General features: G+C 33.9%; 3 protein-coding genes across 4 annotated transcripts; all 3 read right to left on the bottom strand.

The window, feature by feature from the left end:
- Nucleotides 1-1560: 1560 nt before the first annotated feature.
- On the bottom strand, nt 1561-7946 carry LOC133316797 (nuclear poly(A) polymerase 1-like). 2 transcript variants are annotated; one of them, XM_061518573.1, is made up of 13 exons: nt 7860-7946; nt 7110-7759; nt 6938-7015; nt 6677-6784; nt 6308-6370; nt 6055-6216; nt 5758-5871; nt 5598-5660; nt 5137-5466; nt 3688-3852; nt 2582-3535; nt 1965-2035; nt 1561-1805 (listed from the first exon to the last, which is right to left on the bottom strand). In XM_061518573.1, the coding sequence occupies exons 2-13, from the start codon at nt 7230-7232 to the stop codon at nt 1760-1762; spliced, it is 2277 nt and encodes a 758-aa protein (XP_061374557.1). In that variant the 5' UTR covers nt 7233-7759; nt 7860-7946; the 3' UTR covers nt 1561-1759. The 2 variants fall into 2 exon arrangements, with proteins under 2 accessions (XP_061374557.1, XP_061374559.1); XM_061518575.1 differs by lacking the exons at nt 6938-7015; nt 7110-7759; nt 7860-7946 and having other exon boundaries at nt 6055-6212; nt 6677-6730.
- Nucleotides 7947-11993: 4047 nt separating this feature from the next.
- LOC133316833 (uncharacterized) lies at nt 11994-13277 on the bottom strand. The gene is made up of 3 exons (XM_061518617.1): nt 12849-13277; nt 12572-12757; nt 11994-12467 (listed from the first exon to the last, which is right to left on the bottom strand). The coding sequence occupies exons 1-3, from the start codon at nt 13275-13277 to the stop codon at nt 12183-12185; spliced, it is 900 nt and encodes a 299-aa protein (XP_061374601.1). The 3' UTR covers nt 11994-12182.
- Nucleotides 13278-14244: 967 nt separating this feature from the next.
- LOC133316804 (2-oxoglutarate and iron-dependent oxygenase domain-containing protein CP2-like) lies at nt 14245-21378 on the bottom strand. Its single transcript, XM_061518586.1, has 10 exons — nt 21359-21378; nt 20799-21144; nt 19772-19819; nt 18761-18937; nt 18474-18624; nt 18300-18386; nt 17651-17775; nt 16022-16140; nt 15333-15444; nt 14245-14534 (listed from the first exon to the last, which is right to left on the bottom strand). The coding sequence occupies exons 2-10, from the start codon at nt 21126-21128 to the stop codon at nt 14499-14501; spliced, it is 1185 nt and encodes a 394-aa protein (XP_061374570.1). The 5' UTR covers nt 21129-21144; nt 21359-21378; the 3' UTR covers nt 14245-14498.
- Between the last annotated feature and the right edge of the window lie 4015 nt (nt 21379-25393).

The raw sequence follows: 25393 nt of genomic DNA, 5'->3' as shown, positions 1-25393 counted from the left end.
GAAGTGTCAGATAACATCAAACATGATACGTCAAAATTTTTAAAATATCGATACTGCATCAACGTGCACTTGATCAGTGACCAAATATGCCTTATCACCCCACGTTATCTGATGGGTACCCTTATCGGCTCAACACTTGCTCAGTTTGCTTTAGCTGGCTGGTTAAACATTTTTTCCTTTTTTAACACAATGATTGCGTGATAACTTTAAAATATGATATTTTATAAATTATTTAATTCCTCATTACTAATTAACTTTTAATAGCTTTCAAGGGGCACTCCTATACAAGCTCTTCCACGTATCCTCAAGCATTTGACTATGTAAATAATTGGGTAACTGAAACATCATGCTATGCTATTTGTCACTGCTTGTCTTCACATCCCTTCAAATTCAAATAATGAACAATGCTACACTCACAGTCACAGATGCTCACTATGGCCACACTGTTGTTATTATATTACGAGCAAACCAAGATACTATAGTCTTTCTTCATTTTTCCCATGTGAATGAAATGGTTCTGTCTTTATCCCTTCTTCTTTGGCCGCGCTTTCTTGTCTCTCATATTTGTTTTTTCTTATTATACAGCTGCACTGCACTGCACACCTAGGCATTTCCAACCATTTCACACCTAGGACGATTCCGACGTATTTCTTATTTTAAACTCAATAATGCAAATCTTCGATAATAGCATTTTAAGGTTTACTAGTTACAAACCTTTATATATATATATATATATATATATATATATATATATATATAAAACTGCATATTAGGGAGTGTTCGGTTTGCTACGAAATTCAAAATTAAATTTAAGGTATATATTTATCTCATATTGCATAATATAATTATCTTATGTAACATAGACATATGTAACAGAGACATGACAAGATAGTGAGATCCACTATTTAAAAATAATAATAATGAATCTCATTATTTTATCTCTGTTGCATGAGATAATTATCTGATGCAACATAAGATAAATACATCTCTTAATAGAAAAAATATTTCTGCAATTACTACATATAAGTTAAAACGACGTTGTTTTGGAATTAAAATTTTAAAAAATTATAAATATAAAGACTATTATAACCTTGAAATAAAATAAAATTACAAAAACATAAAAGAGACAAGATAATGAGATCCACTATTTTAAAAATAATAATAGTAAACCTCATTATTTTGTCTCTTTTGCATGAGATAATTATCTATGCAACATAAGATAAATACATCCCTTAATTTAAACAAAAATTTACAAAACTTTTCAAAAAACCAAATACGCCACTAGTCTTCCATTTATTAGCAGCATTAAATCAATTCTTAATAATAATGAATGTTATCATTTTCGTCACATCTTTGAAAGACCCCATTCTCGTTCAGTTAGAGGGTGAAAAGGGGTAAGTGGGTTTTTTTTTTGGTATCCCTTTACAATTAAGGGCGAAAATGCATGAATTAGTTTTTCTTGTAAATTTTTACATAAAGCTAAATTGTGCTAAAAGAATCAAAGCATGAGAAGAATGCGTAAACCTGAAATTAAAAAGGACCCCAAACATGTTACGCAGTATAAAATAGACTTATAAGTTATCAAAATCTGATTTTGCCGGTGATAAATATTCAACAGCTTCTCATGCTACAAATAAGAGAAAATTGTTGGCTTTTCTAGCTCGGGGTTTATTTACTATATCAACATTATTACAAAACGAAAGAAAACTAGAAAAGACTTTTCCATCCCAGCTTATCTGCAGCTAAAGCTTTGAAGTGTCTAAGAACTTTTGTCAACAGCTTTCCCTAAGGAGGTGAAATTCAACCTGAATATATATGAAGGAAAATGAATGGTCAACCAACCAAATTCGACACAGCTTAACCATATCAAAAACTCCAAAACAACTCTCAGGTCAATTCCAAGAATATGGAAATCAAACAAATCATAACAAGTACACATTGTTCAACAATTGATTATAGTGTACCTGATAAGGGGCTTCCGCTGTGGCACAAGTGCAGGAGTCCCACTTAACAACGGCGCCGTCAGCTCAGCAGGCTTTCCGAAAAATATAAAGATAAAAAAAAAGAGAGACAATGGAAGGGGGGGGAAAGGATAGAAATAGTCAGAAACGCTTCAACTTGATGCTATTACAAGGTAAAGAAAATGTAATTTTCACATAATGCCATTGCTTAACAGAAAATGGAATTTAATATGGATTCCCCATAAAACAAAAGCAGAGAAACATAATCCAACCTATTATATCAGCTCAGATTATGAAATAATAGAAACAAATGCAAATTCAAAATTCTTATCAAAAAATTCATAAATAAGCCTATCGTTTACTGCACTAACATGTTGCCAATTTCTTATCATTTTTGGACCACACATCATTAGAGAAAATTATATCATCCAAATTCTATCTAAAATATAATTAAAATAACATCAACAGAAAGAAGCAGCCAGACAGAGACTGATATTTGAGCAAATTTAGCAGACAGTTTAGACAATCGCAAGCAATTAGGAAAAGATGGTATCTATGATCTACGATTGTTGCAGAATGATTGAAAGTGTTCCAAATTTTGAATATATTAAGAGGTTAACCTCAAGCTCCTCCAAGCCCCCATTAGAATATAAATGAGTTGAACAAGTGGTTTCCTTCTTAAAAATAACTGGTTCTGCCGCGACTGCAGACTCTGAGTTTGAAGAGTCCAAGTTGCTGTTTTTCATGTTCCCACCAAAATCTTTGACTTGATTTCTATACTCAAGATCATCTTCAAGCTCATCAGGTTCTTCTGAAAAAGCTTGATGTGCATTATATGGACCATGCATAATCTTCTCAATGGCTAGCTTTTCTGCTTCTTTAGAACTAGATGTACCAGTAGCAGTAAGTATAGGGTTGACTTGTGTGCTTCTCAGTGATCCATTGGTCTCTCTATCACTAGAAGGACTCTCCCCTGAAGATTTCAAATCAGGTTTCTCACTCTTTTGTTCAGTCATGCTGTTGACTTCTAAGTCACCGCATTTCATAGAACAAGTATTAGCAGTGCTAATAGGATTTCTATCTTCATGAACTTCACTGCTGGAAGGAGGCAAAGATGCCAAGGACTTGGAACTTCTCAAGCTATCCACGCTATCCTCTGCTTGCTTTCTCTTCCTGTCATCACTTGCTCCTAATACAACCACTTTACCTTCTTGAGACTTTTCTGCTTGACCATGGCCAGAGATCCTTAATTCTGAACTACGCTTACTATCCCAAGTTACTTTAGACGGGCGAGAGGGTCGAACACCACCAGGAAATACAAAGTTAGGTATACTACGGCGTTTCACATGGGAGACATGGATATCCATTCCAGGTTTCCATGAAGTGTAAATGTTGACAGAATGCTTAAATTCTTCAACAGTTATTCTTATATCAAATTGTCCACCTTCATTGACAGGAACTCCTTGCTTACGTTGCAGACCCATGAAATAAGAGCAGTGGAAAGGTCTAGATTTGTCTGAAAAGTCACCAGGATGTGGATGGCACTGAAGCATGCCATAAGTGTGCCTCTCGATCTAGATGTTTAAAGGACTAACAAATTAGGTTATATATAAATAAAGAAGGGGAAAAAAAAATTGCATCCCCCGTTTTCCAGAAAATAAGAAAATAAAAACAAGAGGTGAGAAAGAAAATTAATGAAACAATAAACACTAAAACAGTCTTATACCTTCAATGTCAACTGGCGCAGGCGAGACTCAACCCAGCCTTTCCATTTTCTAAGATCATCAGCATTTTCAGCTGAAATGTCAATCTGCAAATAATTCTTATATGCTTCGAAAAAAGGATAAGGCTCAAAAAGAGTATCCCAATCAGCCTTGTTAGCCTCCATAGCCTACAAACATCAAAATCAGCAATTCAAATATTGCAACAAGAAGAATAAATATAACCATTATTAACAAAAATATAGCTGGAACCTTAAAAATTGAACAACCCTACAAGAAAATGTCGCTTCCCTGATAACGGCATTAAGTCCCATTTCGAAAACTTTAATACAATTAAAAGTATAACATTTTGGTAAAATGATAAAGCCAACTAGTACCTAGAACTACCCAGACTTGCTTTCGTCCAACACACAATAATTTGCTTTTCTTGTATTGAAATTCACCAAATCAGAGGAGAAACTAAAGTAGTGCAAATCACAGAAGCATCTACTATAAAATTATCATATTGTCAAGAGAGGGGCAGAAACTAGTAAACTGTCCCAATTCCATATTTGAACAAGGGAACTTTAACTTGAAGACCCATGCCAAATCATCTTGGGGGCAAAGCACTGCAGTTATCGGGATGAAACAAAAAAAAGGGAACCTCAAACTAAAATTTGTTTCAATATTCAGACTTCACGTGAGGAAGAGCCTTGGAGCAACGGTAAGGTTGCTGATCACAGGTTCGAGTCAGGGAAATAGCCTTTTTGCAAAAATGCAAGGGTAAGACCACGTACAATTAACCTTACGCCTACCCTCACAAATCGCCCTTTTTGCTCAGATTTCATGTAGACTGAATAATAGAGGACAGTCAGATTAGAGATGGAGAGAGAAAAACAAAATACTAAATACCATGACCATAATTAGGAGAAGGAAAAACAAAATTCTCATGTTGAGATATCATGGAGCTGATTGGGTTGAGGACCATCATATTTTAAAGCATATGACCATGGAATTCTATCAAAACTTAATTAAGGAAGAAAACATGGAGCAGGACAGAATTATAAAGCAGTGCACTTTTCCTTCCTGTTGAATCAGGGGATATAAGTAACCTTGATAAGATTATTATACATGGAGAGATATCAAACTCTAGACCAGTTGGTCATAGAGGCTCGAATACCATGTCATGAACCAACTATCCCAAAAGTTTGTTAACTTGCTAAATGGAGCTTCAACCATGGTTATGGACTGAAAATTTGGGACTCGCCTCCAAGGGAGTTATCTCAATTGATTATTACAAATGTTGTGAGGGTTGCTTTGCCCCGTCTTGTTTTTTCTCCCTTTTTGGGCCTCAGTCCTCCATTGTAAACCCCCCACCCCCAAGAAAAAGGGGGCTATGTCCTTGAATTTTCCAAAAAACAAATATTTCTGGAACCAAACATCATACCTGACCTTTTTTATAGAGAGAATCATACCTCACATATTTCATTTCCCCTCTGAAACTCCTCCAACATAATACGCAACGTACTCGATGACACATTGTAGCTAGAATTCATGCAAGGATAAGCAGGAGTAATTATTGGCATCAGATGGAACCTATCCTTGGGATATCTTCTAGGATCCCAAACTTGAAGTCCAAGAGATCCTTCTTCAATAGCACAAAGCATTACTGGATTTGGCCAACGCCACTGAGTATATACCCTAAAGAATCGAGACACTAACATATTAGGCAGTGCATTCGGAAATAGCTGGCATATTCGAGCAACAAGCAATGCCCAGTTTATACCACCAAGAAAACCTGCAACCTGCCCATGACATATCATAAAGAAGCATTAGGTTTAGGTAAATCAGAACATAACAAACAACAGTGAAGAAGTTCAGGCCAAAATAGAAAAAGAACACTGAACAAGTCATCTAGAGCAGGACTTTGCCGTACATTTGAATAAACGCCACGGCACTTTGCCCATAACCTCATGCATCTCAATGTCGTGCGAAAACTCTGCACTTCAGAAACGGAAATACAATCAATGATAGGGAAGTCACAAAAAAGCTACACATTAAATTCTCTATCTGCCAATAAAATTTATATCCACTACCTGAATATTTGGAACCAAACGCAGGATTTGATCGGTCACTCTACAACCATTAAGACTTCGAACTGTTTGCTCATCTGCATTTTGTAATATTGACTCCTGTGATATATCCAAGTCCTGTCCCACAAAAACCCGCATTATTAAGCATAAAAGGTAAAATATAATTTATACTTTAAATTAGATTCAAGCAAAATGAAGACAAAACACATGGGGGGAAGAGAGGTATATTTCACACATCAAGGTTTGTTTTCAGAAGGACTAAATAGAACAACTTCAACCAATCTTGCATAAATCACTTACTTCGGGAATAACCCACAAAGATAATTTTGCATAAAGGAGATCTATAGAAACACCATTGAACTTGAACTTCATCACTGGAACATGAGCATCAGGCACAGGGTGCAACTCTGTTACTTCTGGCATCTCAGATAGCATCTTATGTAGCTCACCAAAGAAATCTTCCTAATGCCAATCCAAAAAACAATTTTCGTTGGTGGAATATATGACCTCAAAAACCTATATTTGCATTAAAGAATGGTAAAATTTATCATACTTCTCTGGATGCATGTCTCGGTCCAACACAAAGAGTGTCTATATCTGCTCCAGGGCCATGCACCTACAAGATTTGAATGAATAAAGGTAAAATAATAGAACCAACAAAAAAAAGAGAGAGAGAATAGATTGCAGTAAAATATATTAGAACTACAACTAATATTATCAGTTTTTGGTCCACAATTTTGAACATTTCATGAGATTTGACAACAGCATGCCATATGACAGTGTTATCCTAATTCTCTCCCTCCGCAATCCTTTCTCCACAAAAGAGTCCAAACTTAAAGTCCAATGCAAAGATAAAAGTATTTATGTATGTGTGAACGCACTTGCAAATGAGAAAGATTTGGAAGATAAAACAGCTACATACCCCTAGCCGATAGGAGCCAAAAGTGAAAATCTTGGCATTTGCTTCATGCACCAGTTGTTCGTTAAGTCCCTTTGCTCGGCTAATGGTTCTGACCCAAATCTTCACAATCTAATCAATATTACAACAGCACATCCAAAATAAATGAATTCATTAGGAGCTCCACTACATTTCCAAGATCGTATGAAATGAAATGCAAGAAATAAAAAATTCACATGCATGAATCACATTATGAATATGTTCAATCAACAAAATAAATTCAACCTGGTCTAGCCTGCCTAGCACTTCCTCCCTACTAACTGCCTCCTGCTGATTCTCATACAAACCGGCATCTTGCAAGTACTGAAAATCCAGAATCCAAATTCAGCATATTATAATAACACTTGGAAAAGCTCAAAAACTAAGAAGATTTCACTATAGGCTACAAAAGCAGAACCTTCTCAAGTTCACAGGTCTTGATCACATCATATTCAGTTGGTCCACCCAATGAGATGGGTTCCGTTATGCCTAAGCGTTGCTGCTGCCCATTATTACGATTGCTCAATCCGGGACTCCCCATCAATAAATTGATACAGTTTTTCCTCTTTCTTTTTTTTTTTTGAATTATTATTACAGAATTTTTTTTTTTTTTTCTTCCAATGAAAGGGGAGCTGTGAGAATTAAAAGTTATTTATGATAATTTACAGTCTTTTCCCGACAAAATCATACAAAACAAGATGAATAACCAAAATAAAAAATAAAAAAAACTATAACAATGTGATGTTAATTGTTGATGGTACAGTAATGGGGGAGAACAATTCAAAGCTATGAACTTTGATCATAAAAAAGTAAAGGTGAACAATTACAAAGGCACCCAGAATAAGTTCCTTAAAAAATAAACATGAGTACAAAGCTACTATGGGGTTCTCAAACCGAAACCCTAAACAACTAAATCAGTGGAAAGTGATGATGAAACCCATAAACAAATTATGGCATGCGATTAGAAGCGGCACGGTGAATTGCAGCGGTTGCAGCAGTTGAGCCATCGCTGATGGTTGCACCCCCAAACAAGAGTATAAATATATGAATAAATAAATGAAGAAAACCCTGTGAAAATAGCGAGGACGGAGTTAGAAGATAAAGAGAGAAAGTGCAGAATGATGTAGCACGGAATCGATGGAAAGAGAGCGAAAACAAAAATGCTTACAGAGAGAGAAAGAGAGGAGAGAGAAAATGGGATTTTGGATAAACAGTTTGGTGCAACGCTCCGGAAGAGTGACGAAGGTGAACCACCAAATAATAATGAAAAAAATAGAATGAATTGCAGATTTTTTTTTTTTTTAAAAGGTGATGTTTATCTCATTTGACATCAGATAAATAATTTTTTTAAACACAATGGGTTTCACCGCTTTTTTTTTTTCCTCCTCTCATCTGTGGTCTCACTTATAATTTTATTTCTACAATATAAGATAATTTTTTTCCCATAACATAAGAAAAGTATTTTTTTTTAGGAGAAAATGTGTGTCATTTTAAAGGATGTAAAGTTGTGTCATTTTAAGAGAGAGAAAGAGATAGATAAAGGAGGAGAGAGAGTTGACAAAAAAAAATAAAGGTATGAGTCTCACCTCTTTATGAGAGTGAAAGGATATAAGTTGTGTCATTTAAAAGATTAACACTTTTCTTTTTTTTAATACAATGAGAAGCAGATTTTTATTTACATACAATGAATGTGATTTTATGATTTTCTTTTCTCTTTAAACTATGTTTTGTTTTGTTTTAATAAGAGGGCTCTTGGATGGAAAACAAAAAAATGAGAATGTGAACATCGAAGTGTAGTTGCTTAACTTCTTGTCATAGTTTAATAAAGATATAAATTGAACTATACTAAGTTGCTAATTTTAACATTGCATGATATTTAAATATTTTATTATGATGGTGAGAAGTTACATAAATGCACCACATAGTAGACCCCTAGTTTTCCATTTTCATTAGGACATGGACAAAAGCAAAGAAGCCTGTCCTAAGATGCAAACTTTTGTTTGAGTTTTCACTTCATGGTGCTTTTTTAATGTGATAAATATTATTGTTAAAATCTCGATTTATTATTATGATTTTACGTTTTTATGTTTTTTTTATCAAAATAATTTTACTAATATTTCAAACACTTTCATGTTTTTATAGTTTTTTATGATTTTTTTATATTATAATTTTACGATTTACGATTTTTTAATCTCATAATCTCGATTTTAATAACATTGGTCATAGACATAATCACCGCCAAGGGAAAGGATTACATAAAGTTGCAATTGAAAGAATAGAAGCGTATCATGAGACATGAGTAATAAATATTGTCTAAATTTCCACTTCATTTTTTTTCGGAGACACATTTCATGTTTTTCATTGTCATAAACATAGCGACTAGGACAAGGACTCCCGCATCATTGGATTCTTGTACATCTACAATATAATCCCTGCATTGAATTCATCATAGCTAACCAACAATATCTTCTTGAATTTGGATGAGGGGCCAAAGAGGAAGGAAATTTTACTTGACAATCAAATAATTAAATAATGGAAAAAAATATTTTTTTCCATTATTTAATTATTTTTCCATATTCAAATAAAAGTGAGTGGATTTTATTGTGAAAAAAAAGAAAATAAATTAGTGAGATTCATTCACGTTTAAGTGAGTATGACAAATAAAATTTTCTCAAAAAATCAGAAATAATATATTTCAAAACAATTTAGGGAGGGGTTTCTATGACAATACTTCAAGATTTTTTTTTTAATTTCGAAAATATAAATGGTTAAATAGCATGTGATAAAATTTATTTATTTATTTTTGGTAACTAAATTAATTTATTTTTATGTTCCGAAAAATAAACCGTTTGCTTAGGAACATAAATTGACATAAATAAGAAATAATTTTTTTTTATTTTGTTGTTTGCTAACACACTATTTATTAAATACAATAGAATATTTTATCAATATCAAGTATATACTATTTATTAATAATACTATATGTTAAATACATTCTCTCTTTGGGTATAGAAATAAATTGGGTCATCAATCATAGTTTTTTGTCCAAAAACAATTAACTAACAAATAATAAATTTTTTTAACGGAATCATTGTTATGCACACCATATATTTTTGTTAATTTCTGGCTTAATAGCAATAATGTTCTTGTGGATTCATGCTCAATTTGTCAAAAATAATAAGTTTTCTCTTCTCGTAATTTTTTGGCTCAATCTCTTGTCATACTTTGTAAGTATTAATTTGAAGGGAAAAACTACTCTTATGCTACATGTGATAAATTTCTTTTCTACACATTCTTTTATAACTATGCCACCTTTTTCCTTTTTTTCTTTTTTTTTTTTTCAGGTGATGGAGTCCACGAGTTTATCTCTATGACATGAGATAACTTATCTTCTTTAACATGATATTAATAGAACCCTAATTTGAAACTACCATAGAAAATGAACTTCTAAGAATAGCTTCTTTCGATAATTTTAAAAAGTCTGATACATTTTGGTGTTTATAGAAAAGAAAAATAACAGTTTTATTTCACCAAAATTAATATGAATCAATCTGTTAACATACATAGCTCGTATTAAGTACCATGTAATTTTTGAAATGTATTGCCTTGAAGATCCAAAAGAACCAGGTTTATTCTCCGTTTAGGGCATTTTTGTATGTTATGTTTATTATCGATCAATGATAATTGTGAGTTTAATTTGGTTTCATCTTAACTCATGGCCAGCAAAATTGATTGACATATTCCCAGCTATAACTTCATACACTAGTGGACTCAAGAAATTTTCTTTATGTTTGCACACTCAGGGTGGGGGTTTGGGGGTGCCACCCCCTTTTTTTTTTATAAAGATCATAATCATGATCCAATTTTTGCTTCCACTTCAAAAGTAAAGTTTTGGTGAATCAACCAAAGATTTAAGAAAATAATTGATAATGATAATTAAAAAATAAATAAACACCACAAAAAGACATTTGTAAAATACAGTATAATTGTAGGGGTTAATCGATCAAAAACCCACATTTGTCGATGTCTATTTGATCCAAAGTTGACCAGTTTTGTTTCATTGAAAAATATGAAAAATCCTGTGTGATTCTCCTCCGGTCCACTCTTTACCTTTTTTCTTTTAATCTTCCTATTTTTTTTTATTTTTTTTGTTGACTTGAATCACATAAAAAAAATTTCCTCCTCAACTTTATGTCTGCAACTGCAGACAATAAAACTAACCTAAGTCCGCGAGTGAGATCAGCACCATACTTTCAAACAAACCAGTTAACCACCATGTGAATGTGTCACTATTAAAAGGAAAATAAACAGCTAGACCAAAAGCTAAAGGAAAACCATCTACAAAACCATGTGTTATTAGAGATCAGCTATTTTTTTATTTTTAAGCATATCATTTTTTTTCTTCTGAATAGATTGCTTTACTTAACGGAACAAAGACTTAATTTCAGGACAATGTAGGATTTCCAAGTGACTTGTATATTATAAAATCTAAGAAAGTGTATCACTTTTCGGAGGAGTTTAAATATCTTCATCCATAACCCGTTCTCCACTTCGAATTATGTTTATAGCTGGCTCAAAGAATTTAAGCTTGTGAAGATAACGGATGAAGCTTGTGGAGACCACTACTGTTACACGGTGAACCGAACAATCTGAATTACATTTGTTAGATCAGTCCTGCAATGGATTGGAGCACCACGCGCTCAACTCAAAAAATTTCCTTCTTTGCAATAGTGTCATATAGAGGTCTATTTGTTAATGCACCATTAAATTAGTTCCAAACAGCAAACAGAGTCCCTAGTTATGATTTGCACCAGTAATCGTCATTCAGCTCCAACATTTTTAATTTGACTAGTACCTCAATAATCACTTCAGCAGACTCTAAGTTGGAGATAACAGGTTATATATTTTCATTATTATGCATCAAAATGGTAAACCTGAAATGAATTCTATCATTTTGCTGTGGCTCCACAGTGCAACACCAAAATTGCAATGTCCAACCTAGTAAATGTCTAACACGTGCACCAAGATTAAGGGCTTGTAAAGTTAATACAAACGGACAAAAAAAAAAACATTCAGAAGATTGATAAAGATACACACATTGGTAACGCCGCGCTTATGGAACTTGGCAGACAGATCACATAATAATGAATGCAAAAGTCAAATTTTGTCGGCTATAATTACACTAAAATTAACTAAAAAATGAAATAACAGCATTCAGGTTGAATATTTTATTTCATATTTTTACATGACATGATAAAATTAATTAAAAAAATTAAAAAGTCATCATGTTCGGGCAGCCAAAAAGTCCAATAAAAAAAAAGTCGTGTTGTTCCAATCCTGCCCAAACGCCTCCACAGCTGCCCCATGAGCTGTATCCCATTTCTTTCCTCAACCAAAAAACACCAATGAATCATAAAGTATTATATAATTATAATTATTTTTTTAATACTCTTTTCCATGTGCTTCTTCTTCTTCCTTCCTTTTGTTCCACTCAACCATATGTGCAAGAATTCTTGAGGGAAATTGGAACATTAATCTTCTTGGGATCCAAATTGATTGAACATTGAATCGTCTTGTAGTATTTGGGCCTCACCAATTTGCCAAGCACGGATGCTCTGGATCGAATCTCAAAGCTCAATTTCAATGGCACTGGCACTGTGGGCATACCCGTTGAACTGCTCAAGCTAGCACCACTTCCATACAATGGGATCTTGTTCCCCATCACTGTCACGCTCACTAATCTTTGACTCTTCCTTGACTGATGAAACTTGTTCATCTGCAACAACCCCCACAATTCAAATTCACCATGTTGAACAAAACATAATTAAAAGAGATGAAAGTGCATAGTTCACCAATAAAAACGTTAAATTTTAGTCTTACATTCCCTGTAGCAATTACGATTTCTGAATAGGATAGATCTAAAGGTGTTGATGTGACATGAACCCCAAAGAATGTGCCAGTGTTGCGATACGTGAATTTCAAGGTTGAATTCAGTGTTATCATGTCAGTGGCCACTCCCGTGGCATCAGAACCAGCTTGAACTCTCAGATGATCAAAACTTATGCTCTGCGAAAATCAAGATGCAAAATTGATGGATACCCATTTGGGAGAACAAATGAAAGACTTGTAAAAAATGAAACTTGGGAGGAAAACAAACCTTGACGAAAATGTTGGGTTTCATGGGCCTACTAGCACCCCAGAGGATGAGAGAGAAGAGAGAGAAGAGAAAGAAGAAGCCAAGAACAAAAGCGAGGAAATAGCATCGACGAGAGAGAGTGTGGTGATTGTGTTCGGATTGGAGAAGACCTTCTTCTTCGATGACATCGATGTCTTTCCATGATGATGTCTTGTTGTTATTGTTGTTGCGGTGGTTGTTGATCTTGCGTGAACCGGAGAACCGGCTTGAGGAAGAGTGAGAATGAGGAGGGGAACCCATAGGGCTGAGAACTGGGGTTGAATGCAACGACGTCGTCGTTTTCTCTCCATCGTGGGATGGACTCTGCACGTAGTACGCTGGCCGCCGAGGGGATCGTGTGGTGGAAGATGCATCAAGGCTTGTTACCTCTGAGTCTGTCTTTGCATGCATTCTACTTCTCTACTTGTTTTGTGATATGAATATGATTATGAATTTATGAAGACGATGTTGTTGTTGAACAGATCTCTCTCTCTCTCTCTCTCTCTCTCTCTCTTTTCTATGTCTTGAGGTCCCAAAGGACTCAAAAGTATATAAAGTATCAAGGCAATAGCATTAGTGATTAAGTGGGGTGATTATTAATGATTCTTTTAATTTGGCTCTTGGTGGGGTGATGAAAAAAAACATTTATACTTTGACTAAGATTAACGCTAAGGAAAAGCAAAGGTAATAAGTTGTACTATGAATTTATTATTATTAAAAATTACGTTAACATCCATACCGGGAGGAAGGTGAAGATGAACAAGTTATCAACTGACAGCTACACTACAGTTGTCACCGAATACAACACGAGTGATGGTGCTGTTGAAGACGGATCGGATACCAATTAAAGGCACATGCACCCTTGGACAGCAAAGGGTCTTTTTTCTTTTTTTTAAATATGTTGGTCTTCTTTTACCCCTAACATTTCTATTTTTATTTTTGGTTTAGAGGGTTCTACTAGCTTAACAATTTTGTTAATTCAAGGGGTAGTATGTCGGTGCCGTGCTGATAGATTGATAGTGATCAGCGATCACCCCTGAAACCATTGACTTTATCAACAGCATCGCACACGTCACATGATTAGTTCACACACCAAAGAAAAGCAAAAAAAAAAAAAAAACTTACTGCTCAATTGTTTTAAGAATCGCGCTAACACAATTATATAAGTTAATTTTGTGTATCTTATGATAAAAAATCTTGTTAAGGTCACTTAAATAATCAACCAAGAAACATTTATTATAAAGCGACTTTGTTTTTATAATGAATTAAACTATATTTATCTTTAGTTTTTTAATAAACAAAGATCTAAATATATTTTCAATTAAATAAAATACAAATATATTATCATTTAGTAATTTAAAAAAAAAAAGTTGCCAAAATAATGTATCATCGCATGGTTGGCAACTTGGCATGCATGCGGCCGACAATGACTGATAATGAAACTTGAAATCAGTCAGCTGCGGAGAAATTGTTTTGTTTTGTTTTATACTACTCACAAAGAAACGGCTTCCACTCCGGTTGTTAACTTCTACAGACACCTAAATAAGGAATCATACTCATTGGTTTGGACTAAATGATTACAGGTAATACATTTTTCTACTATCCTCTTTTACTTCAACTGAACAAAACATATTATGCAGTTGTTTCGCCTTCTCTCCTGAACAGTACCTGTATACAATAAATTATTAGTTATATTCTGCAAAACATCATTCATGCATTTCTAAACATACGTGTAAGACAGAACTTAATTCAGCAAGCACTTCTATCAAAGGGCTATATAATGCAAGTCAGGGTCTATGTAACCTATGAAATCACTTAATATCTGGGTAACAAGCTATAATTCAAAGAAGCCAATTAAACAAAGCTCGAACCTAGAATTGAGGGCTGTTCTGAAATTATGTGTATCATGATGTACCTCGTAACAGCCACATGATAATGGCTTGTAAATGGGACAGCGGACCCTAGCATTACCAATTTCCCACTCCATATTACTTTTACCATTTATAATGGAAATATTACCCTTTCACCAAAAAACTTTGCATGGTACAACTTTCTTAACTCAAAACTGAACTACAATATCTGTGTAACCCCCCTCCCTCCCAAAAAAAAGGAACCAAGATACAATTTTTATTTATGAATATGAATTATTATTTAATTTCCAACAACAATAACAACCAAGCTTTATCCCGCTAGGTAGGGTCAACAGCATAAATGGATAAATTGATGCCATTAGATTTATCAGGCTATCAGCTACTTGGTATAGGTTATATCTTGGAATAATTTGATTCTTCCAACACCCGTTGTATAAATATCCCTAGGAAGCAGCAATGGGCCAACACTGCCCATAGTGATCACAGGGTTGGAGGTCAAGTGACTAATATATGCCTGCGCTATACAGAACACTCGTTCCATCTTCCTACAATGAAATGCATGTGTACGAAGAATGCAAATCATATAATTATTTACCAATTTGGTAGCTTCAATTGACGAGTGCAGCTTTTCTTTCTTCTTTTGATTGCACTCAGCACACCAGCTAGAGAAATCTGTTTTGTACCTTTTCATCTCTCTAAAAGCAGAACTGCGGATTATCAATGAAATGCAACTTTCATCTTTAATTGAATGAGGAGGAACAACAAAAATGACAGAGAACAATATAAATTAATGAACCGATCCAGGGAAAAAATCATGGTGAAAATATATGGGGAAATAACATTCCAAGTCACTGCTACAATTATGCAGTCACAATATGAGACTTCTACTGTTATTCCCACACAAACTGAATTTAGGAAAATTATTTAATACATAAAGAAGGAAAAAGTAGAAAACCAAAAGGAAGAATTATAGTTAGGGAGGAAAATTAGACAATAGGTTTCATTATTTCATGTTTATCCCTCTTGGTTGGTAACTCTTCACATAAATACATAAGTGAGCATAGAATCAAATGCAGATTTATTTTGCGTAAAAAGATGAGATTTAATATTGAGTTACCCCAACTCCCCTCTAGCTTCAGAAATTACAGACCCAAAACTAACTTACACCCCTCCAGCCCCTTTTTATTTCACATCCATGCAGCTATCTATGCACGTGAAAATACAATGACAAGGTGTATTAGACAAATAGGAGTAGTAATGAATACACGCAAAAAATGAAAGCACCTTCTGCACCACAGAAGTAGGTTGACCCGATGACCAGATGTTGTAGCTCTAGCACCATGGCGATGACAACCATGATGAAGTACAGCTCGTCCAGGGACATGGGAATAGTCAAAGATCTCCTGTTTTCAAATAATGGACTCCATCAAAAAAGTGTACCATTAGCAATGAGGAATTGCAAGAAGCAATGGTCCATAAACATCCTTAGCACTGGTAAATAGAATCAGTGGGATTCAATATCTAAGCAAACATACGCTGCTATTGCTATAATGAAAAACAAAAATAAAATGCGGATACACTGATTCTTAGCCCTATTTGCAAAACACACATCAAAACTACAACATAAAGTTGCATGATTTTCTAGTAGTTATTGAAAGGGCCGTGTTTGTTAACCAAACCAAGCCCTGTCAGGCTCAATACAGTCTCCTAAAACTTCTAAATGTGACAATATTTTTCTTATGCATATGTATGTCATAAATATATTTGTACTTACTACATATATTTTAAAATAGTTATAAAATATATCGGTCCCTTTACAATAGTTCCTTCGACAGAAATTATGTTTGGCACGAGCCAACTCTTACTAAGGAGCATAAGGTTTGGAGAGTATATTCCAGGAGGAATAGACAGTTGGAGGTTAGTTGGTTAGCTAGTTAACACAATTGGTTACAACAATAGTTAGTTAAGAGCTAGAGTTTAAATAGTTGAGTTGTACACAATAGTTTGCAGACTAAGACTTTTTCAGTTATAAGGGTGTTACCCTTCTTGTACGGGAGATATTCTCATTGTACACTCTCTCTCTCTCTCTCTCTATAATATAATTCTCCTTCTCCATCTCTCAGATTTCTTTCTTTCCCTACCATCCATTCAGCAATTCTAGTCTATTTTAATACGGGTTCCTCTCAAATTATTAGAAATATGTTACTGACAACTGAAGAGACAAATAAAACCAATCTCAACCTCAAGCTTAGGCAGACTAAAAACTCGAGCTCCTTTCAGTATAAATGAAACTATAAGTCCAGCTCAACCTTCAGAAATGTAGAACTAGGTAAGCTCAAGTTCAGTTCCTAAACAGAATTGAGCTCATCCAACACAGACAACTAAATAGGCAAGGCCATAGGTAGAAAAGCTTCATTCAACTCACCTCATCTCTTCCACAGACATACATGGAAATTAAACGATGACAAAGAACTGGTTGCTAAATAGGAAACTTTTTTAAGTCATGATAAATTACGCAGATTGTTGAAGTATGTGTGAACAATATAACAATATTTTACTACTTCTATTAATTTTAATATCAGCTTGTATGAAATCATATAAAGATTTCAAAAAGTACAAATTATTGATATAGTAGTACTCTCATGCATCACATGCTCAAATCTTCTCACAGTCAACTAAATGATTACTCAGAAAACAAGAAAAAAAAAACAATAAGGACACTTGAGCAACTGCATAAAATAGATGTCATAAAAAAAACTATGATTGCCAGCCACGTCAATACTCAAAGATCATATGGTCTATTTTGATTTTGAGAGTAGAATAATATAAAGTTACCGTGAGAATTAAAAATATTAAGCAATATAATTTCCTAATACCAATCTACTCTTATGCTATTCCATCTCCATGGGTTACCTCTGAATGACTGTCTGTATGTACATGTTTCTCACATCGCATGCCCCGAAAAAACAAATCCCCCCCAGAAAATTGCCTACCCAAGCAAACATTCAACGTTACTTCTGAGTCATCCACATGGAAACCTACAAATGTAAGACTATTTGTTAGACTTCATTGCTTACAACATAGTTAAACGATAAGGCAAGTTCAACATCAGGAACACACGTACTGGATAGTGTAGGAATCCTAAATCATGGAAACATTTGTTTGCCAATAATGAAGGTTTTATGCCCCTTATTGAAGCACAGGTTGAAATTATAACAGTTGCATAAAATAAAGTTGTCAAAATTGTTAGCAACCAAAAAACTATGTAGCAGTTATTACACATTGTTGTTGCAAGGATCACATGAAAATATCCTAACCTTCTTTAGCATGAATGTCCAATATCATGCACATGGCCTGTTGAATGATAAAATTTCGTTTTCCTTATAGGTGGCATTGCCTTTTTAAATATGAGAGACACGGTGATAATAAAACCAGAGTGCCTATAACTAGTACAAGGAAACTTGAGGCAATGCATGCCACATTCTAAGACATGCTAGAATATGCTTGCAATATAAGATACATCCACATCAAAGATAAAGAAATTCAAAAGCATATCTCTTACCCAAGTCAGCATCTCTATCTTTACCATATTCAACTATAAACCCATGATGAGAATCCAGGGTTGATCCACCAACTTCTGCAAAGAACACTGTATAATGAAGAATTAATTAGCTAACATACATCTCAACAGAATGAAAAACTTATTAGGCTGGCTAATCTCGCAGACTTCATTCACCTTTAGACAACGGACAAATGAAATTTTCCATAAGCTTGTCAAGCATAGTTTGAAGGCCAAAGTCATCAAGTACAACACCATATTTATTCATTGTATTGGGACGCATAACTTGGAATTTTGCTTCGTTAACCCACTTCTCAAAATTTTCAACCTAGGTAGACCAAAATTAAATTTCAACATTGACAAAATATAAGTGTATGAATAGGCATCAACTTGCAATTCTAACTTAAAGGAATAATGAGATATTGTTCATACCCCAACTAAAGATAGTTAGAATGATAAAATACCTCAGATAACAATAACTCACAAAAGTGTGGCTGAAGCATTTCAAATGTAAAAATGCCTGGAGCGGGCTCAGACATTATACTCCTAAAGCTTTGATCCGTATTATCACTAATTGCTTTCAGAAACATTGGGACAAAGAATGTTGTAGGATCAATAGTGTACAACTGTCGATGCAGAGGCTGCAAAATTTTGATAGAAAACCTGTAAGTCTTGCTAAAAAGGACCATAAAAGAGAAGGATGAGATGTGCGGAAGATTGTCATTATACTTAACCACACCTGAAATTTGAGCATAAATTATAAATCCTAGGTTCCTGCTGTTTTGAATGTAATAGTAGCACATTTTGTAGCAACTTCATAGATGTCAAAACATAATAAACTAAGGGTTTGATGTTTCTCATATTGGATACACACGTATAAAAGTATGTGGAGCCCATGTGGGGGCATGTGAAAAGAAGAAAGAGAAAACAAAAACATGGGTCTCATACACTTTTACGTGTGTGTAGGAGATGATTTTATTTCCTACAACATGAGAAACATTAATCTCATAAACTAAATAAGAACCAAGTGCCCAAGAAAATTGTGTAATTTGAATTATATTACTATCTAGCAGAGAGAGTGAGAAAAGAAAATCAATGGAATGTGCAATGTACTATGAATTGCTATACTTCTCATGGCAAGTATAGAGCATTAATCTTAATTCTGAGGGGGGGAAATCTCCTACACTTCAGATAAACAAGATATTTTCATAATGTTTTCACATCATTAGAGTTTATATTTTATATGTACTCAATATTTGCCCAAACTAAATGTTATCTAAATTGGGAAGTAGGATTCGTTATTAGATCAAGCCATTCAGATTTCTTTAACCTATTTGATTTAAGAATTTACTAGTCTGACATTCTTTCCCTAAAACTGTTCTCTCAGGTTCTACATTAATATCAGGCCAACAAAGTCTAAAAAAAGAAAGAAAAAAAAAGAATAGGCCAACCGTTAACATTTGGATGCTGCTTACCTGATAATTTGATATTATCCTCTGTCTGTATTTTCTTTGCTTTTGATCCTGCCAAATAACAGTGGAACCACCATAAAGGATGTCGTATAATAACAATGAGAACCATAACAAGAATAATAATAAAGACAATAAACAGCAAACTTATAATGATCATGATGAAAAAAAAAAGTTTATTTTACAATTTAACAATATAAATTAAAAAATTGTCCAAGGCAATTCCACCTTCTAGTTCATAACAAAGAAACAAAAGTTACCATAGAACTAAATGCAGGAATAATATTATTAAAACATCTGATTCTCAGTGAGTTGCTATTCCTCCACAGCATACTAATTTTACAACTTTCATAACTCTCCTTTCTTTGTCTCATGACATCTAAGAGTACCTAAACTATACATTGGAAACTTGGAAGAGTTTGAAACTAATGATACCATGTACAACCCTTTAACAGGACAGAGACCATCAAGTGCGACCATGTTATAAACCACACAATCTGAAGTTGATGTCTAGAGGAAAAAGATAATAATCCACCATACACCTCAACACATCTCATCATGCTCTACCGAAGAATAGCTCAAATATCTAACCCCTGACACTTCCTTTCTTAAATTATTCTTAACACATACGAGTTATAATTATTTCTCACAAGCATAAAGGAACAACAATCGACTGAACAAAATACAGAATGTGAATTAATAAAAAAACCTGTACTAAAATTATGAGTAAGTTACAATTCATTTCCAGCATAAATCAACAACATTGTTCCATTTATGTAATTCAACAACTATGAGACCTATTGTCAAAATCAGACAGGACCAGTTGGTCCTAAAGGCTTAACCATGCGGTTTGGTATTAACAGTGTTGCTTGAGACACAAGGTATGCAATTTCAGCACCAATGAACACACAACTTTCTCCATCATATAGTTTAATTTACTTCCATTTTCCACCAAGAGAAAAAATTTCAAGAAATTCAAAATATAACAATACCAACTAGTAAGAAAGAGGAAGGGGAAAAATCATAGTCATACTCTGTTCCGCACTCCGGGTGGGAGATAATCGAGCAAAATCTCGTTCATGTACTTAACCTTCTCGTCGCGAGAAGCGTTGAGCATTTTCGTTGGTAGGTGCCTCTCCAGCGAGCTGAAAAACGAAGAACAGAAATCCAATTTCAAGTCCTCGTACGCTTCCGGCTCGTGATCCTTCTTCGGGTTCAGCATCAGCCTAACCCTCTGGCTCGATTCCGTCCTCCCATTGCCGGAGTCCCCAGCCACGACGTCGTTCCCGCTGCCATGAACTGCATTCCCTGTTGCCGGCGACGCCTCCTTCCGGCGGCCAGTCGAGCTGCCACGGGGCGACATGTGTCCAGCCCTGCCCCTGCATTGGATGAATTAACGTTTTCTCATAGCATCAAGGGTCCAAATGGAAATTCAGTATTTTCAAGGGAAATTAGGGTTTTCAAATTGGTTTAACCTCTTACTGTTCTTACGGAGTGTTGTTCAGCTTGTTTTATTATAAATAAAAATTAAAAAAAAATGTGAATTAATAGGTCTTACCTTTTTCTTTTTCTTTTAAAGAGAATAGGTCTTACCTTTGTGAGGAGATGATTTTGTGTGGTCCGGGAGCAAGAAAAATTGGGTGGGGCGGAGGCGAAAGAAAGCGAGAAAGGATTGAGGTGAGAAAAGAAAAATTGGGTGGGGAGTAGACGAAAGAAAGCGAGAAAAGATTGAGGTGAGAAAAAGAAAAATTGGGTGGGGCGGAGGCGAAAGAAAGCGAGAAAATATTGAGGAGAGAGAAAAAGCAAAAATTGGTTCTCGTGTCAATTTATCAGTGGAAGGACCATCTTGTACCACATTAAAAAGTTCCGTTTGTAAGTGTCTTAATTGCTTTGGATTAGGTTTGGCAAGAGGTGAGTAAATTTTGAGTAGTGTTTTTTTATAGTATCAATACATAGTTTAAAGTTATATAATCCTCAATTTTGCATTAGATACACCTGAATAATGTGGATATTTCTAGAAGAGTATAATTAGGGGTGTTCATCAATCTAAATTGATTCAAACCGCGATGACCGAACCAAAAACAGATAAATGAATAAATCGAAAATTGAAAAAAAAGGTAAATTTTAATTGGATTGGATCGGTTTTCAGATGGGTTGATGAAAACCGATCCAATCCAAATCGATCCAATATATTAATTTTTCTCTATCTACTTAAGTCTTTTCTTAATCATAGCCCAAAAATTTCTAAATCTAAGACTTATTAACCCATCAACTAAACCCAAGAAAAAACCTAGTCACATCTTATCAACAAAATTTGATCTGTTTAGAGTTTCATATCTCATTGTCCCCCAAAAAAATTATATTATCATTTAATGATGTTTTTGCATTTAAAAAAAAAAAAGTTTACAAAGCCAATATATACAAAAAATGTTATTTGCACAATAATCATGAAATAAATTTTAGGATTTTCAAAAAATCGAAAATTGATCAAATTCAAACCGAAAAAAATTGGATCGGATCGAATCGGATTTGAAAAAAATTCAAATCGAATGGATGATAACATGATCAAACCGAAGGAATTGGATCAGATGATTTTTGCTTCCAAAATTGATTCAATTCAGACCGCGAACACCCTAAGTAAAATTATATAACCCCAATTTTTGTACCAGAGACATGAGAGTAATGTGAATCTTTCTCAGGAAGATTTACAAAGTAATATTGAAAGGTGTCGTTTGGTTTCAGGATTATTTATAAACGTATGGGAAAGTGAGCTTCGATAAATTGGCTTGCCACGTTTAGTAGCTAAAAATCCAAAATTATTCCGGGTAAGTGTGCATTCAAATACCAATCAAAAAATACCACAAATTTGTTGGAATTCTTCCTTTTTCGGGAAAAAGGAAAATAAATTGCGAATCATCTTACCAAAATAACCCTAATAAATCTCCCGTGTCATTGTAAAGTGAGGTTTGTGAAGAAACTAGATCTAAGAAATAGAACCACGACAGAAGCTCATTCATCACTCTCAAATAATCCTCTGCTTTCTGTGAAACAAAGTCGAAGCTTGCTTTGCTTTATTTGGTTCACCAACTAATCGTTGAGGATGAGCATGGAGACATCACACTTGATTAAAATGGGTTTCTGAGTTTTATTAACAAGATCCCCATTTTCAATTATATTTGTTATATTTAGTTTGGATTGTTGAAGTGCTTGTGGGGATTGCTCCAATGGTTATGTGATTGATGGTCCTGGTATATGCATGCAGAATGAGATACTCTTCTGCTTTAGGCCATGGAGATGAGATTCAGAGAGAAAGTTGAGGGGAAATGAATGGAACCAAATAACTTTTTTGTAACATTCCCATGGAAAAAAAATTCCTACCATATTATCGGAAATCTTGATTATCTGATAAAAAAAAATTATGGTCTACCAAACACTACATAACCCTAATGTTGTATTAAATACACGAGAGTAGCGTGAATCTTTCATAGCTAGATCCACGAGAAAAATACTAAACAAATCGAGTTAAATAACCATCGTTTTGCACTAAATAAATGAGAGTAACATGAATCTTTATTAGATCGATTCAAATTAGTTCTAATCTAATTACATACGAGTAGCATAGATGGATTCATTTCACCAAAAAAAAAGCATAGATGGATTCAAATGAGATATTTCTTGTTTGGAATAGAATTTTTTTAAACTAAACATATAATGCAAAATTAAATATTTTTATAGAATTTATAATAATTTAAGAAGTTGGTATACTAATTGTTTTTAATTCAACAATTATATGTTTAGAACCTTTTATCATTAAGCAAACTCATTTCTTAGTTGATTATATGTTAGGATAACAAGTAACGAGAGGAAGTATAAGTGCATGACACTATTCACTTATAACTATAACCTATGAAGCACCGACACTTTAAAGGCCTTGACGTGTCGTGTCCGACACTTTCCGACACTCCAACACGCATTGTAGAAATTCAAAAAATGGTTCAAAGGTTGCATTGCGTTGCATTTTTAGTTCCAACTAATAGATTCGTTAGATTACGATTATAATTTTATTGAGTTTAATATAAATATTTGGGATATCTTATGTTTCTTAGCAAAATTGATGGGTATTATAAGTTTAACTTCATTTTTTGTTAAATTATTGAATATTAAATATAATATACGCTACATAAATAAAAATTATTATTTAATATCACAACGTGTCGAAATCTAACAGTTTTTAGAATTAACGTGTCGGAGTGTCGTATCGTGTCCCGTGTCAGTATCGGTGCTACATAGACTATAACTCTATAAGATATATGCAATGCGACTGTAAGTGAAACACATCCAATAAAATCTCAATTTATCTTTCCAATCACTTGTTGTTAGATATCCTATAAGTCAGCTTGTGATCTTTAGTGCTTTGTAGAGATATCAAAACTTTTTTTACAGCACTATGATTACTCTATTTTACTAACATTTTAATTGTAAAGCTAATACATGGTCTCATGTAGGGGTGTAAATAGGCCAGACTGGACTGACCTGGCCTACAACTCGACCTACGTGGAGCCTGGCCTAGCCCGTCCTACATTGAAAAAATAGAGTAGGCTTAGGCTAATAAGAAAGCTTTTTAACAAGTAGGCCAATTTTATCAAGCCTGACCTAAAGCCTTGTAGGCTGGTCTATTTAATTTTTTAAAATAAAATAAAATAATATATTTATTTTAGGTGGCAATTAGTACTAGTGCATGCATGAATGAAACTTTGCTCAGTATATTTTGGATTAGTTTTTCTTTTACTAATGTAAAATTTTTAATGCTCACTAGTGAAATTTATATCTCGTGTAAAAAAAATGTAAAAATTTATGAGCACGTTAATAACTTGTAATGTCAAGCGAATATTTTAAAAATTGTTAAAAATATTTTTAATTTTTTTTAAAAATATTTAAAAATATATCACTAGGGAAGCCTACAAGGCCTGTAGGCCATACAAGGCTCTCTAATTTTTAAAAATAGGCCAGGTTTGACCTATAAATATAGCCTTTAGTAGGCCAATAAGCTAGATAGGCTGAATATTTTTTTACATAGGCTTAGGCCAGGAAGGCTAAAGCCCAGCCCAGCTTGGCCCATTTACAACTCTCGTACAAATTAGAGCATACATTAAGCTTTCAACAAATGATGCATATGGAATCAGTTCCATTTATTTCCCTTTCAAATCATTTTTACGACAATGCATGAAATTAAATTTGTCTTCTTTCTAAATTGAAACTCGAGACAAAAAGAAATTTTTCATTTGAATCTCTCTAAAAGTTTATTAATTAATATATATTTTTGTTTACCAAAATATATATATATATATATATATGAGTAAATACCCTTTTTGGTCCCTGGCAATATCCACAAAGCCCTTATTGGTCCCTGACACGAGCTGTCGAACTCGCGCAAATTAATTAAATCAGGTTTATTAGAATTTTGTAGTAAAGCGTCTACCTGAGTCGTCTCTCAAGAAGTTTGCAATGAACTTAATCGCTCAGTTATAAAAATAAATAAAAAATAAAAATAAAATGGAAACCAAATGAAAATGGAAACTAAATGAAAAGAGAAAATAAGGAGAAACGAAAATTAAAGAAAAACGGAAA

This window comes from Gastrolobium bilobum, unplaced genomic scaffold (genome assembly GCF_033153095.1).
Source record: "Gastrolobium bilobum isolate Gb01-03AN ecotype WA unplaced genomic scaffold, APGP_CSIRO_Gbil_v1 utg993, whole genome shotgun sequence".
NCBI lineage: Eukaryota > Viridiplantae > Streptophyta > Magnoliopsida > Fabales > Fabaceae > Gastrolobium > Gastrolobium bilobum.
The sequence above is the reverse complement of the archived record's forward strand: the minus strand, read 5'-3'. Positions and strand labels throughout refer to the sequence as shown.

Coding starts and splice junctions, on each gene's coding strand:
- LOC133316797 (XM_061518573.1), bottom strand. CDS start 7,232: ATGGGGAGTCCCGGATTGAGCAATCGTAATAATGGGCAGCAGCAACGC. Junction 6,785..6,937: donor TGCTAGGCAGGCTAGACCAG/GTTGAATTTATT, acceptor AATATTGATTAG/ATTGTGAAGATTTGGGTCAG. Junction 6,217..6,307: donor CGAGACATGCATCCAGAGAA/GTATGATAAATT, acceptor GATTGGCATTAG/GAAGATTTCTTTGGTGAGCT.
- LOC133316833 (XM_061518617.1), bottom strand. CDS start 13,277: ATGCATGCAAAGACAGACTCAGAGGTAACAAGCCTTGATGCATCTTCC. Junction 12,758..12,848: donor AACCCAACATTTTCGTCAAG/GTTTGTTTTCCT, acceptor TGATTTTCGCAG/AGCATAAGTTTTGATCATCT. Junction 12,468..12,571: donor TCGTAATTGCTACAGGGAAT/GTAAGACTAAAA, acceptor GGGTTGTTGCAG/ATGAACAAGTTTCATCAGTC.
- LOC133316804 (XM_061518586.1), bottom strand. CDS start 21,128: ATGTCGCCCCGTGGCAGCTCGACTGGCCGCCGGAAGGAGGCGTCGCCG. Junction 15,445..16,021: donor CTACTTCTGTGGTGCAGAAG/GTGCTTTCATTT, acceptor GATAATCCGCAG/TTCTGCTTTTAGAGAGATGA. Junction 14,535..15,332: donor CAATTGAAGCTACCAAATTG/GTAAATAATTAT, acceptor TATTGTATACAG/GTACTGTTCAGGAGAGAAGG.